The sequence below is a fragment of the Littorina saxatilis genome, linkage group LG10 (genome assembly GCF_037325665.1).
Source record: "Littorina saxatilis isolate snail1 linkage group LG10, US_GU_Lsax_2.0, whole genome shotgun sequence".
Lineage (NCBI taxonomy): Eukaryota > Metazoa > Mollusca > Gastropoda > Littorinimorpha > Littorinidae > Littorina > Littorina saxatilis.
Window position 1 is genome coordinate 33,778,257 of NC_090254.1, and position 19,603 is coordinate 33,797,859.

A 19,603-nucleotide genomic window follows, 5' to 3' on the forward strand; every position below is an offset into this window, starting at 1 on the left:
CTATCCAAACCAGTTACAAATATAAACAATATTTCATAATAAAAATAATCAGTTTTGGCCTTCTGTTGAAATGCTGTCTAATATGAATTACGCCTAAATTCCATGATGATGTCGATCTGTAGCTTTAAAAGTACAAAGCACATTCTTTGAACTCTGCTGGATGTTTGCGTTTTCCACATTGTTGTTTACGGTACCAATTTCTTTGCAACAGGTGATCAGCCCAAGCGCTTCCTCTTCCCATCACCCTCTCAGCAAGCGATACTCAGTCGATGTCCTGACCTCAGAGGGCAAAGAATCGGCCGCCACGGCCACCCCTCCCACCTACCACATGCGAGACTCGACCTCCGAGCCACGTCTGCCCCTCAAACCTGACGCAGAGTTTGAGGGTTCTCTGCAGGAAGGTCGGCCGCAGAGGGTCCCGTCCTTGACCTTTGTATTGGAGGGTGGGGACAAGGTGAGCGTGAAGAGGAAGGTGGCCGGATCGGACCGGTCATTCTTGTCCCCCTTGGACAGTGGTCAGCTTCCCATGGATACAGGTAAGGGTGTGCTGATGAGTGGAGTAAATCGTTTTAAATGTGTGAGACTCGCCCTGCAGTCTGGACTGACGATCTAACAGCGAACGACAAGAAGAAGAAGAATGTGTGAGGAATTTGATGATGGACTGTCAAGATTGTGGTTGTGTGCTCAAAACTGTTTTGGACAGCTTTAACTATTGGGATGGACACGTATCAGGGAAGATGACTGTTGTGACAAGATTTCAGTCGCTCAAGTGACTGGCAGAATTATTGACGCACTGGTAACAATGGGGTAGAATAAACCATTGGTGTTATGAAGAACAAACCCTGAATGTAAAAGTGATATGTGGTGGTTCTTTGTGTTCAGATGAAGCCTCGGCAAGGAGCGACAGCCCCTTCATTGACGTGGAGAGAGTTTCTTCTGACGAGGAACCTGAGAAACAGGATGGTACTGAACATTACTTTCCCCCATAGTGTGCACTTTCACATGAACTGTCAGATTATTTTCTGTAGAGAGCGTGTTGCTGTGAGGTCAAGTTCAGTTTTGGCTTGTCACCTGCTTGCATGAAATTTCTACCAAAGTAAGAGCTAGGATTGTACTGTCATATTTTGTAGAAGTTTATGAATTTGTTATAGCAAACATACCTGGGGGTCACCTATGACAAGCGCATGACCTGGAAACAACACATCATGAATGCAGAGGGAAAGGCCAGGAGAAAACTAAACATCATGCTGAAGCTGGCAGGATCACACTGGGGTGCAAACGAGAAGATCCTGAAAACAGTCTACCAGGGGACTGTACGACCGCACCTCGAGTACGGATCAAGCTCTTGGGCAACAGCAGCCAAGACACACCAGCAGGCCCTAGACAAAGTACAGAACCAAGCGCTGAGAATCATCACGGGCGCAATGAAATCAACACCCATACAGAAGATGGAACAGGTGACTGGCATTCCTCCACTGAGCAAAAGGCGAGACTGCAAAACAATGGTACAAGCCACCAAGTACCAGTGCACTCATGACCATCCAATGAGTGACAGACTCAAGAAGATGTCCTTAGGCAGGCTGAAAAGATCAAGCTTCGCTCTTGAGGCAAGGGCTTTGCAGAAGAAACATCAGACAGAGATGCCAGAGCTAGTGGAGCCACCATCTTTCTCCCTTGATGCCCCACCCTGGGAAGACAGACAAGGAAACCTGGACATACAGACCAGTGTCCCCTACCTCACAACAAAGGACGAGCAGAGCAATGCGACGAAAAAAGCCCTGACTCTTGCCATGCTTGAAGAAAGGTACCCCCAAGAAGCATGGATACGGGTGTATACTGATGGGTCAGCCACAGAGGCCGTCAAAAATGGAGGATCGGGGGTGTATGTCCAGTACCCCAGTGGAGAGAGGCAAGCAGAGGCTATACCAACAGGCCTCCACTGTACAAACTACAGAGCTGAGGTACAAGCACTGATCCATGCAGCATACACCATCAACGACAGAGTCAACCATGACAACCAGGTGGTCTTCCTGACTGACGCTCTGTCGGTACTACAAGCAATGACCAGTAGCAAACTGCCTCAGCTGGAACACGCTCTACACAACATCAAGAGCCTGAGGACAGTACTGCAATGGATCCCCTCCCACTGTGGTGTACAAGGAAACGAAGAGGCGGACAGGATGGCAAAGCTGGGTGCAGAAGATGAGCAAGAGAACAACCCTGTGAGCCTGACAGAGATGAAGACCATCATTAAGTCTCTGCACAGGACGCCCCAGCCACAGGACAGCTACCACCTGCTATCCAGACCACAGCAGGTGGTCATCTTCCGCCTGAGAACGGGACACAACAGACTTAACGAGCATCTCCACGGGAAGCTGCATGTTGTGCCCTCCCCCATGTGTTCTTGTGGAGAAGCAGAGCAGGACACGGCCCACATCCTACGAGACTGCAGGAACCACCAGGTGCTGAGAGAGGAAATCTGGCCATTGCCGGAGTCCCTGCACAACAAACTGTACGGGCCAGTGGCTGCGCTGCAGAAGACCACTAATTATATCTCAAGATCTGGACTCCAAGTGTGATCGGCGATCGAAAAGAAGAAGAAGATGAATTTGTTATCATCATTTTCTGAAGTACAAAAGCTTGACCACAGAAAGTGTTAAAAATGAATTGTTGGTTCTGAGCAGTTTTGAACTTGTCAGATTTAGTAAATGTAACTGAAAATTGACAACTGAAATTTTCTGTGCATAGAAATATAGGAGGAATGTTCTTTCATGTTCCTGTTGTGCAATTTGCAGACTCCAAGCATCAGATGGTGACACTAGCCAACCAAATCATTGCTGCCATGCCGGAACGAATCAAACTGTCGCCGTCAAAAGGGGATGAAGAGGATGATGGTTGCTGCATCCGCACCCGCTCAGAATCTCATTCCTCCTCCGCACCATCCCAGGGGTCGCCGCGACCTTCCTCTTCGTCATTTGGCGATGACTCTGGCATCTCTACCCCCATGACAGACAGCTTGGCTTTTGAAGAATACAGGTAAATGCCATGTGCCCTATGCTTTAGTTTCTAGTTTGTTTTGAGAAGAAGATAAAATTGGCAGTAGATGCTTCAAGCAAGATCATGATATTTAACAAAATAATAAAAAATATGCTGTAAGGAAAAAAGGTAATTGTATTTTCATGTTGTATTTGGCAGATGCATGTCCTTGAGTAGATATTTGAAATAGGTCCTGGTTAGACTCTCAGATTTGTGTCAGTTACCATTTATATTAATTTTGTGAACAAATATGTAAAAGGTTGAAAGTCCAGCTTTCTGCGGACGCTGAATCCTGTTGCTATTTTGACTCTTCTTTGTGCATGGCGAAAAAAAACACAAAAAAACCCATTAAAACTCAGCTCTTGCACTAAGCCGCAGAATTCAAAGTACAGTGGTACCTGCGATGAAAGGACACCCTTGGGACCAGCCACAAGTGTCCCTACATTGCAGGTGGCCTGTCATGACAGGTATACTTTGGTAGAGATAATAAACAAAAAGACACCAGGTGTCCTTTTAAGGGAGGTGTCCTCTCATCGGAGGGCCCACATATTGCAGGAACCAATGTGGCATATTTAACATTCCTCTGCCACAGGTACACAGATTTTGGTACGCCTGCTTCATCGCTGAGTCCAGACTCCACCTGCCTGCCCAGCCCTTACAGCCCCCCCTACAGCTTCGCTCTCGACTCTCCCCCGCCCACCACCGCCGAGTTCACAGAGTACTTCAACGCTCCCGCCACCTACATGGAGAAAGATTTCTCACAGCTCACTCTCTCGGGTAAGGCTGAACAAGAAAAATTTCTCATAACTCACTCTCTCAGGTAGGGCTGAACAAGAAAGATTTCTCACAGCTCACTCTCTCAGGTAAGGCTGAACAAGAAAGATTTCTCACAGCTCATTCTCTCAGGTAAGGCTGAACAAGAAAGATTTCTCACAGCTCACTCTCTCAGGTAAGGCTGAACAAGAAAGATTTCTCACAGCTCACTCTCTCAGGTAAGGCTGAACAAGAAAGATTTCTCACAGCTCACTCTCTCAGGTAGGGCTGAACAAGAAAGATTTCTCACAACTCACTCTCTCAGGTAGGGCTGAACAAGAAAGATTTCTCACAACTCACTCTCTCAGGTAGGGCTGAACAAGAAAGATTTCTCACAGCTCACTCTCTCAGGTAGGGCTGAACAAGAAAGATTTCTCACAGCTCACTCTCTCAGGTAGGGCTGAACAAGAAAGATTTCGCATACCTCACACTCTTGGGTAGGGCTGAACAAGATGTTGGTCAACGAGACTTTTTAAACTGTCAAAAGTAAGAATTGAGTGCCGCTTTATATTTAACTGTGAAATAGGAAAAGCTTTACCTGTATCTGACAAAAAATTATTTACATCAGTTTGATGACAACAGAATCCCCTGAAATGGCGGGGTAAAAACGGCCATACACGTACAAGCCGTGGGAGTTTCAGCCCATACGCGAAGAAGAAAAAGATAGCAACAGAAAAGATTCTAGCACAAGATTCTTTCACCCGCAGACCATTCAAAAGGGATTGCTTCAGTGGCTTGAATGAAGAGGTCGGTATGTCAAATCATAGACCATTTATCCTGGACCGCCAACTAGCTCTCTCTCCACTTTCTCTCTATTACGAGGTAGCGGCCTCTCGCATTTAGGAACCTACGCTTACATAGCCTTTCAGAAATCAGGGGGATGTCATATCCGGTGTTGATCGTAAACATGGACGAAGTTGCCGAGGTAAGTTCTGAAAATGCTAAAATAAACTCAGCTAAAGTGCATATGGAACATGTTTTTCGATGAGTTTTGTTAAGTTTAGTTTGGAGTTTTGGAAAATCCAGTTCATTATCACCTCCCATTGTCACAAATAACTGGAGCGTGCTTTCTTTTCACTGTCTTCGAATCGCTGGCCTTTCAAACCGGACGCTAAGCGCCCCTGAAAGTCGAGCGTCGTAACCTCGAAGGGTCACGTGACGAGTTGGCGGTCCAGGCTATTTGGTCTATGGTCAAATGTACATGACGGTGTCACACCCTGTTTCCACATCAAGTGCCAGCAAAGGTGTTTGATAGCGTCAATGTGTGCACTTGAAGAACATGTGAAACAAATGAGGCCGAGTGCTGTTTAAAAATCTGATCAACAAAGGGAAGTAAGCGCTCTACATGCATACAACATGTGCACTGGAGTAAGTGAGAGTTATGGGGAACCAGTCTCTTGGCACCTGAGAGAATAACAAGCATTGAAATGAATGAGCGACTTTTATCTTATCTTTGTTTATCAGATGTGTGCACTTTGTTTCCACACAGATAGGGCGTAGTGGATAATTAAGACATCGGCCTCCTAATCGGAAGGTTGCGAGTTCAAATCCCGGCTGCGGCAACCTGGTGGGTTAAAGGTGGAAATTTTTCCGATCTCCCAGGTCGACTTATGTGCAGACCTGGTTGTGCCTTATCCCCCTTCGTGGGTACATTCAAGCACAAGACCAAGTGCCCCTAGGAAAAGATCCTGTAATCCATGTCAGAATTCGACAGGTTATAGAAACGCAAAAATACCCAGCATAAAACGGCCATACACGTAAAAACCCACTCGTGCAAAATCATGAGTGAACATGGGAGTTTCAGCCCATGAACAAAGAAGAAGAGAACAAGCAACTTTCAACTAATAAGCCTTTGTTTATCAGATGTGCGCACTTTGTTTCCACATAGATCTAGAGCAGCGTAAGCTGTACGAAGCAGCCAAGGTGATCCAGCTGGCTTACCGTCATTACCGCGACAAACAGCAGCAGCATCAGAAGGAGATTGAGGCGGCAGTCCTCATCCAGAGCTACTACAGACGTTACAAAACGGTACAGTCAAAATGTTGCCTGTTGGTTTCAACAATTTATTCAGAAAATAAGAAAGGTAAGTTTGTTTTTGACAAAACAATACGTTACAGTCACAAATATGTGACTTTGTTATATTTGTGACTGTAACATATTGTGTTGTCAATAACAAACGTTCTAACAATTTACCTTTTTTTTTTCTTTTTTTTTTTTTTAGTTTTTTTGATTCTGGATTTATTCAGAAAATTACAGATAACAATGCGGCATACAATCAATTTAATAAATGGAGCACAGCAAGCAAAGCTTATAGACATACTCTTAATAAGCAAAATAATATCTGAGTTTGGTGGATGTTTCCTGTTGAGTTATTTTCAGTACCCTTTTATTTTGTTAACAAGGTCTGCAACAACACTTTGGATGTCAAGCACGTCGAGTTTCTCAGTAGATTGTTTTGGAAGAAGACTTTGGGGGACATTTAAAAGAGGACGCAGATATAGTCTGAAAATCCAGTAGGGAAGAGAGAGGGTTGTTCAGACCTGGGAACCCATACTATTTCGCCGTATTTTGTTCGCATGATTGTCTAGAATACGAGTAGTACGGTCAGTGGTGAAAAATATGACGAGAAAAATTCCTGGACTACTTTTCTTCACAAGCTCATCCCGAAGCCGATCCAGTATTTTGACACATGATTACTTTTTTATTCAGTAAACATTGAAAGAAGCATTTGTTTTAAATGTATTAATTAACGGTGCGACGGATGCGTGTGAAGCATGTTTGAATCATGGATGTTCAAATGCTGTGTGGAGTACGCCGATTTGTCTGAAAATACACCAAGTTTGCTTGAGAAGACTCCAAGTGCAAATCAGGGGTTCCCAGGTCTGGTTTTATGGTTAAAGTGACAGTGCCGTTCTACTTGCTTCTGGGTATACTGAATAGCTCTTCTATCAATCGTGATGCACAGGAACAGTCTCAGTATCATAGGACTAATTTCTCCCCAGAAAAGGGGAGTATACCTGCCTAATTAGGAGGGCGTGGGAAGAGAAAAACGACCATAGATGGAAAAACCTACATGTACCTAAGACGAGTGTACATGGGAGTTGCAGTCTATGAATGCGGAAGAAGAAAATAGGACTAATTAAATTACATATTCTTACCAATTCACATATATAGCAAATAGACTACGATCATGTTTGCATCGGTCGAACATTTGTGGCACTCCTTTTGTGTGTTTTTCTGTACTAAGAACTATGCCTTCAGGTTCCCCCCTCTGACACAGAAGAGTGCCGTGCACAGGTTCATAACACCCTGAATTTTCCTTTCAGTATGCGTACTACAAGAAAATGACGCATGCAGCAGTGCTGATTCAGAATCAGTTCCGAAGCTACTCTGCTCAAAAGCGCAAGAAAAACCCAGGGGGCAGCACTCAGGGCTCCCGGCGAGAGCTGGAGCGGTTAAAAAAGGGGCGTAACCAGTCCGTCATCATTCAACAACGATTCAGGTTGGTCATGAGAATCATTTTGCTTGACAATTTTGGTTGCAGTCAATTGACAATTTTCGGAAATAACTCCATTTGGTTTGAGTGTTTCCCCATGGTTCCGACGCACCCCTCGCTAGTGATGGGCCCCTCCAATGTTTGTACGAGGTTTGGCAAGAAAAGGTCACTCTCCCACAACCCATACAAACCCGACAGAGTGACATGTATTTTTGAAATGTGTCTTGTGGGAGTAGATTAGTGAGGATTGGGAAGATCTGTGCATGATGTGTCTGTGTGGGTTTTTCTTTTGCTTTGTTTTTTGTTTATTTTATTTTAATTTAATTTTTAAAATTTTTATTTGGGGGTGCTTGTGTGTGTGTGTGTGTGTGTGTGTGTGTGTGTGTGTGTGTGTGTGTGTGTGTGTGTGTGTGTGTGTGTGAGAGGGAGAAAGAAAAGCTTTGAGTAAAATTGTGGGAGTGTGTGGTGAACAACCGTGGCATTATTTTGTGCACACATGTATGCATCTCTTTACCTGGTTTCATAGCCAACTTTTTGTATTGGGATTCTGCTCTTTCTTCTTCTTCTTCTTCTTCGTCTTCTTCGTCTTTTTCTTCTTCTTCTTCTTCGTTCTTGTAACATGATTGTAAAGATTTAAGCGTTGTTGTGCAGGAGTCACTACCAGCGCAAGTCACTGGACGGCAAGGAAGGAACATCGGCAATGGGCGTGGGGAGCGGGGATGCGCCAGACAGGTCAGACTTTGCACCTGTGTTAGACCCCAAGGGACTCACCTTGCTCTGCTCTTTGTCTCTCTTTGTAAGAGAGTGTGTACAACTTTCCATCTAGGTCAGTCTGGTAGGACTGTGCATGCCAAGGTGTACATTTTCACGTTTTTTTCTTGAACTTTTTTTTTTTTAGATACAGGAAATAATGCTGCTCTTTCCACACCCCCCCACACACACACATACACACCTATCAGCTCCTCCCCTCCCCTCCCTCCAAACCAGCATCACTAGTTATATGTTCATATGTTGCACATAGCCATAGAAGTAATAAATATGGTGTAACAGCCTAAAACACACGATTTTTTCTTTCCTTTCACCCTTAGTATTACCCACTCACCCTTTGGAGGCATCATAATTGCTGACCAGCATATCTCAAATTTGATTTTCATGATCTCAAGCCTGATTGGCTATGAAACAGGTTACCGTATTTTCCGGGTTACAAGGCGCTACAGCGCATAAGGCGCACCCCCTTCTTTTTAAACAAAATTGTAATCCAGTCACCCATTGGGCGCAGGGGGCCGATAGGGCGCACCAAAATTAAAAAAAGTATACCGGTAACAAACGGTCGAAGAACACATCAAAGGAAGAATACAGAGTGAAAATATGTGTGCTCTGTGTGTGCGGCGAGATCAAAGGCAGGTCCATTGTGATAGCTGGGTTGCCTTGTTTAGACACTGACCTTCTTCCCAGGGGTCAATGACCCAGTTTTTGCAATGAGAGGTGGTTCCCCTGTCATAGATCTGAGAGAGGAAACACTTCCTGCACCGGGGTCAGTGACCGAGTTTAACCTATGGGGGGTCTCTTTGATGTCTTGAGAGGAAACTTGGCCAGGGTAGTACCTAGTAGCTGAAACATGCATTATCACAAGTTGTTTGACTGGTACTCAGGCGGTCTCTTTGATTTTTTTCGTATTTCATACACGGATTAGGTGCTTCGTTATACAAGACGCAGGGGTCAAACTCGAGGAAAAAAGTCGCGCCTTATGACCCGGAAAGTACGGTACTTAAGAATTGCGTGTTCACTAGGGTAGCTCTCCTTACTTTGGTGATATGGTCAGACACAGACACAAGGCAAATTCATGGCCCACACAGAGAACTATTATTTAGCGCACGCATGTGTGCATTTTGGCATCTTGAAAATATATACAGTGTAACAGTATTCCGAACATCAAGTGCATTTTGACAATCTGGTTTCCAATATCAAGTGTATAGTGAAAAGCTAACCCCCGACTGACTGTCACATGTATTTTCTTTTTCTCATTCTTCCGAAGAGATGCATCCTGAATTGTTACGGAATACATCTTGGTTGTGACATATAACTTGCATGATAGCAGCTTTGTTATGGCTGAATTGATTTGCTGTACACACAAGGTGTGGAGGAGGGGGGTGGAAATAGACGAACTCCGGAAATAACTCTGTCAGCTTTGTACGGGTTGTGAAAGAGTGAATACCCTTGCTTTTAGTGAGGCAAGCTTTCCACACATGCTCCTTGTCCTCGTGTTTCAGACACACCCCTGGCTAGGGACTGGCCAATAATGTCCGGAAAGTTTGACTCAATAAATCAATCAATCAATCAATATGAGGCTTATATCACGCGTATTCCGTGGGTACAGTTCTAAGCGCAGGGATTTATTTATATAAAGCAAGAGTATTCACTCTTTCACCTGACTGAGTTATTTGTGACCATGGTCTATTGTGATCAGCTGCCTTGGTTGCTTTCGGCTGACAGAGTTATTTGTGACCATGGTCTATTGTGATCAGCTGCCTTGTTTGCTTTCGGCTGGTCAAAGTGAAGCTTGATGAATGCATTTTGAGCCGGGTGTTTGTTCTGATCTTGCATAACCACAATGTCATTTTTTAATGAATATGTATGTTGTTTTTTGTCTATGCTTACTCAGAGAGCTATGGAATCTGATGCATATAATTAGGGTGGGTGAATTCTGTAAACCAGACGTAAATGTTGTAAGGTGATTTTGTGATTGTAGTCCAGAGTGCCAGTGGTTGGTGTATTTTCCAAGGTTTCTTCTTCGTGATTCATACTTCTCGTTATGTGTTTGTGTGTGTCTTACGCATTGTTTATGGCAATGTCTTTTGTAAGCTATTTCCCTTTTTGTGTGTTCTACTCTTGTGGCTTTTGAAATTCAGATGACGTTCCTCGTCATTGAAGTGGTTTGAAGGCCAACTTTCTTATGTTACATTTTCTTAAAAGGAAGCCCAGCTTTTTCAATCTTCTTTTTCCAACCCATTTTCTTCTCCACTCCCCCCCCCCCCCCCCTCTACCGTCAGCCTCCTACCCACCCCCAACCCCCTTTGCTTCTTGTGCAAATGTGAATAAGGACATATAGTGTTTCATAGTTGCAGTTTTTGAGAGAGAGAGAGAGTCTGTGTGTGTCTGTTTGTCTGTCTGTCTGTCTGTCTGTCTGTCTGTCTGTCTGTCTGTCTGTCTGTCTGTCTGTCTGTCTGTCTGTCTGTCTGTCTGTCAGTGTGTGTGTGTGTCTCTCACTCTCATTCTCTGTGTCTGTGTGTCAAGCGAATTTGTGTTGTCCTTGTCCTTGTTTTCTATCTTTGCATGCAAGGTATAGCAGAGGCATTTGTGTTCAGGTTGCTCTTCGCATCTTTCTACACATGGTGGAGGGTTTATTTTTGCGTGCATCCTCCCATAGGATTGAATATCTTAATTGGAATTATATTGTTACACTGAAGAAGGGGATTGGGGGAGGGGGAGGGGATGTGTCAGTGGAATTTTGACATATTTGCACAGAAATATATATGCGTATGTGCACCGGTTGACACATTCATGGGTACTTGTGTATGCATACATACTATCATACAGATGCACAGACACATGCATGCACACAGACACACATGCACACACACACGCAGACACATACACACACACACTAACACACACACACACACACGCACGCACACACACACACACACACACACTCACACACACGACACACACACACACACACACACACACACACACACACACACACACACACACACACACACACACACACACACACACACATACACGCACACACACACATACACACAGTTGTCTGCGCATGCAAACACACACACACACACCAAAAGGAAAACAAAGCTCCTCTCTCTAAATATTCGGTCTGTTTTCAGACTTTGGTGAATTCAGAAAAACAGTGCATCCACAATGGCACCCATTTGGAGAGGTGTTCTTGCATAGTTTTTATGAACTAACATAAAGCAAGTTAAATGTTGCATAGAATGAAAGGAAACATTGTAAAAATGGAATTCACTGGAGGAAAAATTGGGCTGGGAGTTCTGGTGTATTGGTGCAATTTTGCCCCAACAGTTTTCTGGGTGACATCAATGCATGCAGCATAGCAAGTGTCGCTGTGTGTGTGTTGGTGTGTGTGTCGGTCCGTCTGCATGCCGCATCTTGTGTGATTGTTTGTGTGCAGGCCTGCCGGGCAGAGTCCATGTCACGGTTGATTGCTTCAGGTATTAAGTCTAATAATGCGTGTAATAATCGGAACATCTGTGACTTTTCCCACGTAGCTTGCTTTGCACTCTCCTCTACCCTTTCTGTTGGTTGATTTGTGTATCTAGTGTAGAAGTTTCTCCTTGTGTAGCTGAAAAATATTAATTTATTTTTTAACTCTGTGTGTGTGTGTGTGTGTGTGTGTGTGTGTGTGTGTGTGTGTGTGTGTGTGGGTGTGTGTGTGTGTGTAGTTATAAAGTGCTAATGGCAACATCTAAGAAACAAAGGGAGGCAAGCACTAGAACTATTCACAACACTAAAGGCCTTTCTTAGATGAGCCGAAGTTCTCACGAAGTCTTTTCAATAAAAATGCATTGACAAAGCTTCATGCAGTGAGCTTTGTGAAGTTGACTTTACCCAAATAATATCAGGCTTTAGTGGGAGTTCCGCGGAACCAGCCTCCTGGCACCTGAGAGACCCCCCGCGGGTTAGGGGGAAGAATTTACCCCTCCCTGGTCCCCCCGCGGGTTAGGGGGAAGAATTTACCCGATGCTCCCCAGCATGTCGTAAGAGGCGACTAACGGATTCTGTTTCTCCTTTTACCCTTGTTAGGTGTTTCTTGTATAGAATATAGTCAATGTTTGTAAAGATTTTAGTCAAGCAGTATGTAAGAATTGTTAAGTCCTTTGTACTGGAAACCAGTGCTGGACTGATTGTGTAACCTCTGCGAACGCCAAGAAGAAGAAGTACTGGAAACTTGCATTCTCCAAGTAAGGTCATATATTGTACTACATTGCAAGCCCCTGGAGCAATTTTTTGATTAGTGCTTTTGTGAACAAGAAACAATTAACAAGTGGCTCTATCCCTTTCTCCCCCCCCCCCCCCCCCCCCCTTTCCCCGTCGCGATATAACCTTGAACGGTTGAAAACGACGTTAAACACCAAATAAAGAAAGAAAGAACCACCTGAGAGAATATGAAGCAGTGTGTGATTCTTTAGCAGTACACTGTATTAATCAGTGAAGTCGGTTATCATTGATGCTTGTATTTGTATTTTGTGTGGGTGTTAACATGTCAGTGGTTGCTGTGTATCCAGTGATGTATTAAATTAAAGCTTTCCTGGTCAACGACAATCACTCTGTGACTTTCACAATTTTCTGTGACGGACAAAATGTGTTTCATTTTATGGCGCGAATTTCCCCCTATCCCTTCCTCAGTTCTGGCCACCATGTGTGAAAGAGATCACACTGTTTTAATCAGGCACCCTGCTATGCTAGTCACAAGTTAGAAGGGTTTCTTCTTCTTCTTCGCTCCTTCTAGATACCCACTCCTGTGGCACGCACGCATGCCGCAGTCTTCTTTAGGGCCACTACTGACTAGGTCGCAAAAGGGTTTGAAAAGTACAGTAAAGAAATAGAATGAGAAAGAGTGGAAAAGAATCATTCAGAGAAAACTTGGTCATAACCTGGAAGTCTGGTGGGAGGTGTTGCACTGTGTATGCTGTAACATGCTGGTTGTCAGGAATTGTGTTACTGGTTACAGTGGGTAGACAACTTCTTACCGCTTAGTGACCCATCTTTCAAGATACCCCTACCCCCACCCCACCTCTTTTGTTTTGACTTGCCTGAGGAATTAGGATTCATATGTGTCCGTCCGTATGGCCGTCCGGCCGGGAGAGGGGTAGGGGTCTAAAAAAAAAGGGGTAATGGGAAATGAAGAAGGAGAGTCGTGTAAGCATTTGCTTTTCTTGTTTTTATGGAACATCCTAATTGAGGTCTTTTGCATTTACAGCTCTACAACCAGACAACTTAAGGAACCTTAGACAGCCCCCCCCCCCCCCCCCTAACACTTTGTAACCCACCTATGTTGACCAAATTTTTTTTAGCTGAGGCCAGCTGTGCTGCAGCAGGTCACTCAGAATTGTAGTAACTGTGTAGAAACTGTGTAGAAAACATGCTGGAATGCAGGCGATAGATGGACGTTACAGGAAGCGACTGAAGCTAACAGTCTGAGCAGAATGCGGATATGTGCCGAATGAGAGCAGATGCAATGTACATGTAGTGACTATGTGTGTACGGATATATCCGTACCTGGTCAGATAGAGCCATAATTATGAGTGGGTACGGATATATCCGTACCTGGGAGACAATGAGTTAAATAGCTGCATGAATGTATAAGGAGCTTGAAGCATGCATGCCAAATGTAGCAGAACCGGTACTGCATGTGAACAGAGTGTAGTTTTCACCCAATGCTAGCATCGTCATTACATTAGAATGTACAGAAAGTCTTTGTTTAGTTTAGAAGACATACTCGGGCATGTGGTAATGATGTGGTTCTATGTTTATATTTGTAGAAAATTGTTTTATTCACAGTTTAGAACACATACTCTGTCATGTGGTATTATATGTTGATATGCAAATTATGCTGTACGTTTGTGGTTTCTCGTGCCAACAAGTTTACTTACTATGTCAGGCTTCTTTCTACCTTTCTCCAAAACTACCCAGAGGTTTTTTGTGTATGGATATTTTGTGTGTGTGTGTGTGGGGGGGGGGGGCCATATCATCTTTGTTTTTCTTTCAAATTATCCAGGTTTCATTTTTGGGATTTTCTTTTTTTGTGCATGATTTTGATTACAGGGGTATATATATATTTTATGTTCCTACCTAATATACTTAATGTTCTGCTTCTACATTATCTACTCTCCTGCGTCAATTACATTTATCACAAGCTTGAGGTAGAAGGCTGTTTAAATCATTCTTATTACAGCTTTCAGCAACTTTCAGCCCTTTGATAAGACAGCTTACAAACCGAATACGGTGGCACCCCCCTTTTGAGAAAACCAGGTCTTGAAAATGAAGGGTTCTTAAATGGGGGTATTTTTTTGTTTGTTTGTTTGTTTGCTTGTTTGCTTAACGCCCAGCCGACCACGAAGGGCCATATCAGGGCGGTGCTGCTTTGACATATAACGTGCGCCACACACAAGACAGAAGTCGCAGCACAGGCTTCATGTCTCACCCAGTCACATTATTCTGACACCGGACCAACCAGTCCTAGCACTAACCCCATGATGCCAGACGCCAGGCGGAAAATGGGGGTATATTTACAGAGATTTTGAACAGAAAGTCTGAGAAAACAGGGTCTTGAAAGGGAGGGGGTCTAAAAGTGGGGGGTCCTAAAAGGGGGTTCCCCTGTATGACCGAGACTTCAAAGCATGAACACATTCATTGTAATTGAGTTCGGATGACTGGATGTGATTTGATTTGTTACCACTAATTTTAACATTAAGTGTGCTAGCTGGTTTTCAGTTTTTATTTACTTCTCCTCCCACTTCTCCTCCCCTCGTCATCCCCCCCCCCCCCCCCCCCCCCTCAACACGGCCCCCTTCTCCTCACATCCCAATAGCACGTGACATGACAGAGGTGTGTTTGTGTTGACAGCTCCCCGCCTTCCGAAGAAGCCCAGCAGCTGGCCCACGAACTAAGCCCGCCAGCTGATGGGGACGAGAAACCCGCCGACACCGCCTCATGATGGACCACGACACCATCAACACCGCCTCGTGATGGACCATGACACCACCAACACACCGCCTCATGATAGACCATGACACCATCAACACCGCCTTGTGGTGGACCATGACACCACCACCACCACCCTTTGCATTTCCATCAATTCATCCAACACAAGAGAACACGAAAAAAACCATGGCAGACTTAATTAGCAAAGTCATTTTCTGAGAAAAACATGATCCGACTTTTGGTGTTCAGTATGACACTGTCTCTTGACATCAGAAATCAATGTATTCATTTAAACACACCATCAGCACAAGAGAACATGAAAAAAAACATGGCAGACTGAATTAGCATGGACATTTTTGGAGCAAAACGTGACCCATCGTTTGGTTTTCAGTATGACATTCTCGCTTGACGTCAGAGATCACTGTATTCATCAAGACACACCATCATCATCAACGTGTGCAATACAGAAGCAGGTGCTGTACAGTGCTGAAAGCTTACATTGACCACATTGACCACCCAGACTGTCTACCTGTGGATGTTTAGTGCAGCTACTGTTTTATGGTCATCACTAAATCGCTAACCTTAATGGCGCCAACACCTCATCATGGAAAGGACAAGATATGGTCTGGGTGGCCGAGTGGTAAATGCACTTGTCTCGGAAGCGAGAGGTTGCGAGTTCGACCCTGGGTCAGGGCGTTAGCAATTTTTTTCCCCCTTTTCCTAACCTAGGTGGTGGGTTCAAGTGCTTGTCTTTTGGATGAGACGAAAAACCGAGGTCCCTTCGTGTACACTACATTGGGGTGTGCACGTTAAAGATCCCACGATTGACAAAAGGGTCTTTCCTGGCAAAATTGTATAGGCATAGATAAAAATGTCCACCAAATACCCGTGTGACTTGGAATAAAGGCCGTGAAAGGTGAATGCTCGCTTTAATAGGCTTGAGGTTTGCTGGCCGATGTGAATGCGTGATATAATAATTGTGTAAAAAATTCCATTTCACACGGCAGAAATTAATATGTAAAGCGCTTAGAGAACGTCAAGCGCTATATAAATCTCCCCATACAAATAGACATTCAGCAGCTTCTTAGTCTTCATTACATCAGGTTTCTGATGTCGGGTTCTATTTTGTTGCTTTGAGCACAGTGTGTATAAAAAATCGTGTGCGTCCCTAGCGGCCCTTAATTGAGCTGAAAGACTACGCAAAGTGTTTTTTACCGAAAACTCTGTGCTAAAGCTCCGTGCAGTCAGCTTTGCGGAGTAATATTACTTCGTGTAGTCGACTTTGCCCTGTTCATTTAGGAAGGAAAGAGGGCAAGGAAATGTATCATTCAGAGATTTGAACTCAAATCCAACTTTCTAAGAAGCACAATCACTGCCAGTTTTTTTCTCTCTGTTGAACCTTTGTATAATGACCAACCAAGCGACTGACCAGCAGTGGTCGTTATGGAAAGGTGAATTATATGGAAGAAAACCTTGTCTTGGGGTCCTTTGGGGTGGTGGTGGTAATAGGCAGGTGCTTGTGGTTAAGAGGTGGTCACAAGGGCAGGTTTGAGTGTATTGCATGGACTGAGATTCGCTGGTCCAAGTCAAACTGGTACATTAATTGTTCCCGCTGTGATTGTTTCGTTGGTAGTGTACTGGTCTTGGTGATAATGTCCCTGTTGTGCAGTTTCTTGTGATAATGATTTGATTATAATATCTGCTGTGGTTCTGAGTGTATGTTCTCTGATGAAAGTGATGTGGTGCTTGCTTGTTGTTTACAGTCTTGTGTGTGTGTGTGTCAAACGTCAGTTCACAATCCTCGCATCAATTCTCTGAATAGTGTACCTATCCTCATGTGTTTTGGGTTAGTTTGTTCCCTTTTTAGCACTTACTAACCCCTTTATTTCTTCTTCTTCTCCTTCTTCTTTCCTTTTTAAATTTAGTCAAGTTTTGACTAAATGTTTTAACATAGAGGGGGGAATCGAGACGAGGGTCGTGGTGTGTCTGTGTGTGTGTGTGTGTGTGTGTAGAACGATTCAGAGTAAACTACTGGACCGACCTTTATGCAATTTTTCATGAGAGTTCCTGGGTATGATATCCCCAGACATTTTTTTCATTTTTTCGATAAATGTCTTTGATGACGTCATATCCGGCATTTTGTAAAAGTTGAGGCGGCACTGTCACACCCTCATTTTGTAATCAAATTGATTGAAATTTTGGCCAAGCAATCTTTGACGAAGGCCGGACTTTGGTATTGCATTTCAGCTTGGAGGCTTAAAAATGAATTAATGACTTTGGTCATTAAAAATCTGAAAATTGTAATTAAAAGTAGTTTTTTATAAAACGATCCAAAATTACGTTCATCGTATTCTTCATAATTTTCTGATTCCAAAAACATATAAATATGTTATATTCGGATTAAAAACAAGCTCTAAAAATTAAAAATATAAAAATTATGATTAAAATTAAATTTCCGAAATCCATTTAAAAACAATTTCATCTTATTCCTTGTCCGTTCCTGATTCCAAAAACATATAGATATGATATGTTTGGATTAAAAACACGTTCAGAGAGTTAAAAAGAATAGAGATATAGAAAAGCGTGCTATCCTCCTCAGCGCAACCGCTACCGCGCTTTTCTGGATTGTTAATTTCACTGCCTTTGCCATGAGCAGTGGACAGACGATGCTACGAGTGTACGGTCTTGCGGAAAAAATGCAATGCGTTCAGTTTCATTCTGTGAGTTCGACTGAGCTTGACTAAATGTTGTATTTTCGCCTTACGCGACTTGTTCTTTTTTTCGTGGCCAATCATTTTTGAACCTGGTCTTCACCAATTTGCACCTGCCCACATTGACACTCAATGTAGCAGTGGTGATATTCACCTGTTTCACCATTGATGTTTCTATGGTGACAGTGACAGTGGTGACAGTGATTGTGACAGAATCTTTCAGTGTGCATTTGGTGACAGATGATCATCCCTTGTGTTATTGGGTGTATATCTCTTTTAAAACAATGGCAATGTTTTCCTTTCAAACAGAATTTCTCATCGTGTCACTTGGCTAAACCTGTGTTTAATCTGTTGTTACCTCTGGTGTTTGTTAGTTACACCTGTGTGTGTATATCTGTTTTCTGCTGTTGACGCATTGCAGTTGATGTGCACATTTGTCACATCCTGCATGTGCATACCTCTTCTTTGCTGATGACACATCAGACCTGATCTTGTGCACATCTAGGCCGTAACTTTGTTATATCTAGGTGCATGTTACTACCTGAATGTTCACCTGGGCACACCTGTATTTTTCAAGGCCGCAACTTTGTTATACAGGTGCATGTTACTTACCTAATTGTTCACCTGGGCACACCTGTATTTTTCTAGGCCGCAACTTTGTTATACAGGTGCATGTTACTTACCTAATTGTTCACCTGGGCACACCTGTATTTTTCTAGGCCGCAACTTTGTTATACAGGTGCATGTTACTTACCTAAGTGTTCACCTGTCAGCGTCTTGTGCTAGTGATGATGATCCCTGTGTTGACTTTACTGTAGGGGTCGAGTCTTGTTGGGGGTCATCCTTTTCTCGATCTCACCCACAGTGTTACCTGCCTTGAGGGAATGGACTTTCATGAGGGTCGAGACAAAAATAGGAGACTGCCTGACGGTCGTTTTGTCTGTGTGTGAAGAAAAAGAGGGAGTCAAAATAGCGTCACAGTCCACATTAAGACTTTGATAAAAGATTTGGTTGCAACAAACTGTTGTTGATGAGAGCGAAGATGGTATGTTTCCTGCTAAAATGATGTCCTTATCCTTGTCTTCTTCTTCTCTTCTTCTGTGTTCCCAGTTTTTGTTCTTATCCCTTGTTACAGCCGACACAGGTCTCTGTGGCCCACATGATCATTTATGCGGGAAGGAAGGTATTTCACTACCAGTGATATGATCAAAACATGACAACATAAACAGATTTTATTACATTAGAAGGCGACTGTGACGCTCAACTGTTTTCAGTAGAGGCCACACACTTTTTGTCCAACCGGCAGAAGTTCATGTCAAAGGAAAGATTTTTCGACGGCAATGTTGTTAAATCTTGTTGCTGCTGTGACGACAGTTCCTAGTTGGTCAAATTTTCTCTGAATTTTTTTCCTCTGCTATTGTTTGAAAAGGAATTATGTTTGTTTCCACTTAAAATGCTGACATTTTCTCATCTTAGCTGATATGTTTCGACAGCAGAGGACAATTTTGCGTGTTACTGTTCATTGTTTTGTTTTAAGTACCAAATAATTGCTTCCAGTTTTATACAAAGGAACAAAATTGCTTGCGTAATGCAGATTTTGTTCACTATGAAAGTGATCAAATTTAAGGACTTAAACACGATTTTTATCTCGTTCTTGCCTACTTTTCCTTGTTGTGTTTCATATATTTTTGACGTCAGATTAGGCCTTTCTGCATCTACTGTTTAAATCCAGTTGGTGTGAATTTTCTCTGCCACATTAGTTCATTGTAATCTTCTTGTTTTTTTCAATCTGCTCAGCTAA

At 43.4% G+C, this 19,603-nt stretch overlaps 1 protein-coding gene across 2 annotated transcripts in view; it reads left to right on the top strand.

Annotated features, from left to right (window-relative positions):
• The window catches only part of LOC138978641 (calmodulin-binding transcription activator 2-like), a 47,603-nt gene extending 29,235 nt beyond the window's left edge, over positions 1–18,368 (top strand). The window contains exons 15-22 of one of the 2 annotated variants that reach the window (XM_070351406.1): positions 212–536; positions 883–963; positions 2,796–3,036; positions 3,629–3,813; positions 5,738–5,877; positions 7,176–7,351; positions 7,997–8,077; positions 15,014–18,368. In XM_070351406.1, coding sequence (XP_070207507.1) covers positions 212–536; positions 883–963; positions 2,796–3,036; positions 3,629–3,813; positions 5,738–5,877; positions 7,176–7,351; positions 7,997–8,077; positions 15,014–15,104 — 1,320 coding nt within the window. In that variant the 3' untranslated portion in view covers positions 15,105–18,368. Of the gene's footprint in view, positions 1–211; positions 537–882; positions 964–2,795; positions 3,037–3,628; positions 3,814–5,737; positions 5,878–7,175; positions 7,352–7,996; positions 8,259–15,013 lie in introns of those variants that run through there. The other variant, XM_070351405.1, reaches the window with a different exon arrangement.
• Positions 18,369–19,603: the final 1,235 nt, after the last annotated feature.